Source organism: Phragmites australis, chromosome 1 (assembly GCF_958298935.1).
Source record: "Phragmites australis chromosome 1, lpPhrAust1.1, whole genome shotgun sequence".
NCBI classification, from domain to species: Eukaryota; Viridiplantae; Streptophyta; class Magnoliopsida; order Poales; family Poaceae; genus Phragmites; species Phragmites australis.
The window spans coordinates 5,621,096-5,626,362 of NC_084921.1; the positions used below are offsets into that span (position 1 = coordinate 5,621,096).

A 5,267-nucleotide genomic window follows, 5' to 3' on the forward strand; every position below is an offset into this window, starting at 1 on the left:
AGAAAATTAAGGAAACACGACACTACGGATGGTATATGAACCATAGCTTCCATTTAAGATCAATCCATGTGTCTTAGCACTTGAAAGATCACAACTAGGAAAGAAACAAGAAAAGATGAACACCGAGCAACGAAACTCTCCAAGTTAATTGTCTAGAGGTAAGGGAATTCAAGACCACATCACATAAACGTGTGTATGTGAATTTTATGCCTCTAGCAACTGAAGAATGATCTCATAAGATACTGAAATTTTAGCAAAAAACGTAAAAGAAAATCAAATCCAAAAAGAAAAAACTTACACACAAGACAAGGGAACTAAGAGAGGGAAACTAGAAGGAGGGGAATTCAAACATATGAAATAAACTTAATTACTCAAAGATATCAGCCATATTTTAGAGGGATTATAAAGATTTTTCTTTTAAAACTCTCACCTATTACATAGGCTAAGCACTCATCCTACTCTCCACTAAAATCCTAAAATAATGCTCTCATATGGGTGGCCAAAATGGCTCAAGTGGCTGGTTCGTCCTCTCCCATAGCCCTACCCCTCTATTTTAGGTCTAGGAAACTTAACCCATAAGTTTTCTAACTTTTTTCCAAAATACTCCTCTCTTGTAGTACACTTCTACCTACCACCGAGAGTATTTTAGTTTATTTTCTTTTTCATTCATCGTACGATCATGGTGCCTTTACAACTTAGCTTCGCCTCGATGCAAGCTTCATGATGGTGCCACGTACTCTTCCAATCCTTCCACGGTTTTGAGGCCAAACCGGAAAACCCTAGCATGCTTCTCAAAGCGTGACTAGCCGCCACTTGCTTCCACCTAAATCAAGCGCTCCGATGATGACGCATGTCCTCCGTCTTACGATGTTGACTGCCGACAAGTTTCTCTCGCTCCCGATCCCTTGGACCTCCTTGTCACTTGCACCGACATCCTCTTCGTTTGACTGTGTCAACACACCATCTTCATCCTCCATTTCATGCTTTGCTTGACCTTCATGTGTACAACTAGCATCACCCATGACTTCGCTCGGCTCTCCTTGATCGTCCGGCACCAAGCACCCTCTTAGCCCTAATCACCCACCGTCGACCGCCAAGTTGCATCCATTACCTGCACACCATGAAACAAGCAAACACATTTCTCCACACTCCAAAACATCTCTAGGTTAGCTTAAAATAAAAAACTTCAACTCAGAGCATATTTTGCGGAAAACGTGAACACCAGATGTTCCAGTGTGTTTTACTCCTGAACATTGGACCATCTGGTGAGTGTAACACTATTTGTTCCAGAATTTTTTTGCTCTCTGCATGAAAAGGTCAGGTGAAATCTTCCGATGATCTTATGTCCATCACCGGATAATTCGGTGTGTACTAATCCATCGAACCACCCTTCTGCAACCTCTCTGCAATAAAAGGTCTGGTGTATTATCCGGTGTTCACAATCTCAGCCCCAGACTATCCGACGTACATAATCAAAGTCAATGCCAAAAATCTCCTTTCTGTAGAAAATACTCTAGCGCTCTCAAAGTTCATAACCGGACCATCCGATGTTTGTTTTTATTTTTGCTTTAGTACTGATAATGCTCCGATGATACCCTCCGGTGTAGCCACCACACTCACCGGACCTTCCGGTGCTTGGATCTCTAATTTCGTCTAAAAAATTGCTCTCTGCAAGAAATAGTCCGGTGAGTATACACTATCCACACCGAAACTTTTGGTGAACACCGGAACTTCTGGTGAACACCGGAACTTCTGATGCGTGTCATTTTTCTGCGTACAGAAAATAACTCGACAATTCCAAACACCGCTAACTCGAGTTAGATATGAACAAGAACAAGCATCCACAAACACATGCTAACCAAGTTCAAGACACATAAACTATTATCAATGCATTATCACATGCAAACCAAGACACTTCTCCACTTGGTTTCTCACCTTATCACTTGCACCGACATCCGCTTCGCTTGACTTTGTCAATACGTCATCTTCATCCTTCGTTTTATGCTTTGCTTGACCTTTATGTGTACAGCTAGGATCACTCTTGACTCCGTCTGACCCTCCTTGATCGTCCGGCACCAAGCACCTGCTTAGCCCCGATTACCCGCCCTCGACTGCCAAGTTACATTCTTTACCTGCACACCTTGAAACAATCAAACACATTTCTCCACTCTCCAAAACATCTCCAAGTTAGCACATAATCAAAAACTTCAACTCAAAGCACGTCCTATAGAAAACGTGAACACCGGATGTTCCGGTGTGTTCTGCTCTGAACACCGGACCATCCGCTGTGTGTAACACTATTTATTACAGAATTTTTTTGCTCTTTGCAAGAAAAGATTCAGTGAAAGCTTCCAGTGATCTCATGTCCATCACCGGATAATCCAGTGTGTGCTAATCCACCGAACCACCCTTCTGCAACCTCTCTACAACAACAGGTTTGATGCATTCTCCTGTGTTCACAATCTCAGCACTGGACTATCTGGCATACATAATCAAACTTGGCGTAAAAAATCTTCTCTCTGTAGAAAATACTCTGTCACTCTCAAAGTCTATTACTGGACCATCTGGTGTTTGCTTTTATTTTTGCTTCAACACTGAAAATACTTCGGTGATACCCTCCGATGTAGCCACCACACTCACTGGAACTTCCGGTGCATTGATCTCTAATTTCGTCCAAAACATTGCTCTCTGCAAGAAATATTCTGGTGAGTATACACTGCCCACACCGAATTCTGGTGAACACTGGAACTTCTAGTATGTAATTTTTCTATGTACAGAGAAAAATTTGCCAATTACAAACACCGCCAATTCGAGTTAGACATGAATATATGCTAACCACATTCAAAACATATTAATTACTATCATTACCTCATCGTATGTAAACTAAGATATTTCTCTACTTGTTTTCCTAGAGTTGTATCACTTTTATATCACTGAACTCATATATAGTTAAAAGTTAAAAGGTTAAATTTTTAAATGGGTGCATGCCTTACATTTTGTGGACCGAGTAGTACTTCAATAATTTACATGCAAGCAACTTTGTGTATTTATATAAGCTTGAACAGTGAAAGACAATCATACGAACCACAGATTCACAAGCATAGATTAAGTTTTGCATGCAACTCGTTGCAACATCAAACAACTAGGGCGTATACATCAACCTCACGTGTACCATTGTACGCACTAGTACATGAGGAACACGGTGAACTGGAGCACGGTCTCGACGCCGTCGGTCTCGAGCACCGCGCCGGACGCCACCACCCCTCCGGGCCTCACCACGGCCACTTTGGCGAAGCCCTTCGCCCCGACGTACTTCCCTGTGCCGCCGATGACGGCGAGGTGCGACTCCGAGTCTGCCGTGCGGTGCACGCCGAAGAAGCTGATGGTGTCCGCGAACCCGCCTTCCTTGAACATGGCCGTGACCGCCACTGTCTGGCTCACGCCCTCCTCTGAGCTGGCGATGTAGAAACCCTGCGCCCTGCCCACCGCCGCGGAACCCAGTGCCGGCGCCTCCGTGAGCTCGTCGTCGACCACCGTCATGGTCCCGAAGAGGAGCTTCTGGAACGTGGTACCCTGGGGGAGGCTGCCACCGGCGAAAACAGGGACGCCGTTATTGTTGTTGTTGCTGTTGCTGGACTTGGCCGCGTTGGTAGCGCCGCCGAGGCCCGTAAGGAAGGGGATGTTGTTGTTGTTGATGGCACTGGCCGCGCCGGAGTTGACGTTGACGCCGCTGTTGAGGGGGAGCACGGCTCCATTGGGGCGCGCGAAGGGGAGCTGGCCGGTGACCGCCATGTTGTCAACGATGCCGGCCACGATGCGTGCCGACGGGTTCGTGCCCCCCAGGATGTCGTGCATGAAGAAGACCATCTGGTGGTCGCCGCTCGCTGGGTTCGCCCCTGCCGCCACCGGGATAGTGCTTGCAGCGATCGGAGCTGCCGCAGCGCCACCAGACACCCCCGCACCGGCCCCTGCTGCCGCAGCCGGGATGGCATTGGCAGCGATCGGTGCGTCGGCTGCCCCGGGTAGTGCCGCCGGTGCGGCAGCGGGAGCATCAGCACCGGTGTCGTCGTCATCGCCGGAAGTCAGCTGGCGTGTCGGCCTCGCCGCGATGGCGCCGGACGCGAGGAGGAGTAGGAGGAGAAGGGAAGAGAAGGACATGGCTGGTTTCTTGAATGCCATTTGTCTGCACTGGTGGTATCTCAAGCTGTTGTTTTCTGAGCTGCGACTCTGATGGTTCGAGTCACTCACATGAGAACTCTATATAGAAGGGTATGCATAGACACATGTTGATGGCTCGATTGTTGAGTGGTTAGTGGTGTGGTCTTGTGTGGAGTTGCTCACTTGCTCATTGGAGGATTGAATGGTTTGGTTGCGCTCGCGTGTCGTGCTGTCTGTTCGTTTTGGCGCAGAACGGCAGGAATGCAAACTACTCCATCTGCATTCGCGGGCGCGGCCCAGATCCCGAGGCTCGTTTCTTGATTTTTTTATTTTTATATTTCGATTTTTTTTTTGTAAAATCAGACGTTCGTTTAAAAAATTAAAAAATAGGCAACGTTGGAAGGACGATACACAAGATGATAGATTTAAAAAATAAAATTGTCATAAAAAAGTATTTTTTATGCTAAGTCAACATGTTGATATTGGTATTTTGTGTGTAATATTGCAGCCACACTTTTAATTCATGTCGTTATGGCACTTATTTTTAAATTTATCGTCCTTACAATGAGTGATAGATTAAAAAATAATAAAAATAGCATTCTAATGCTCATAAAATTCAAAAAACTATTGAAATTGTCATAAATTTTTGAAAAAAATGTAGTAGAAGATTATATAATCTAGCTCTTTAAAAAAATTAAACTCAAACAATTACTTTTACAATGAGAAATAAAAAGACAAATTTTATTGTATACTGTCTTGGCGACAAGTTTATTTTTTAAAAACTTATCACTCGTTGGATGAGTGATAGGTTTCTTCTAACAGACAACACTATCATATTTTTACAATTTTTTAAACAAACACTTATTATTATAATTTTTGATATTTGAAATATTATAAAAATAATAAGCTTCTCGTTTCTTCCCGTTGCAGACCGCAGCCACGCATCACGGCCCAGGAAGATCGATCCCGTGCGGGCAGCAGCCCAGTGTCTTGAGCGTTAAGCGGGCGCCATCGTCGTAGCAGAGTTTTTTTAATATTTTCTAACATTAATATTTAAATAAATATATTCTGATGGAAAGATTTATATAAATAGTCGTCTACCGCTCTCT

The 5,267-nt window shown here is 44.5% G+C and overlaps 1 protein-coding gene across 1 annotated transcript; it reads right to left on the reverse strand.

The window, feature by feature from the left end:
• Positions 1-3,047: 3,047 nt before the first annotated feature.
• LOC133887220 (dirigent protein 10-like) lies at positions 3,048-4,217 on the reverse strand. Its single transcript, XM_062327172.1, has one exon. The coding sequence runs from the start codon at positions 4,177-4,179 to the stop codon at positions 3,184-3,186; it is 996 nt and encodes a 331-aa protein (XP_062183156.1). The 5' UTR covers positions 4,180-4,217; the 3' UTR covers positions 3,048-3,183.
• Positions 4,218-5,267: the final 1,050 nt, after the last annotated feature.

Bases quoted from the DNA above. Each gene is read 5' to 3' on its own strand.
- LOC133887220 (XM_062327172.1), bottom strand. From the start codon at position 4,179: ATGGCATTCAAGAAACCAGCCATGTCCTTCTCTTCCCTTCTCCTCCTA.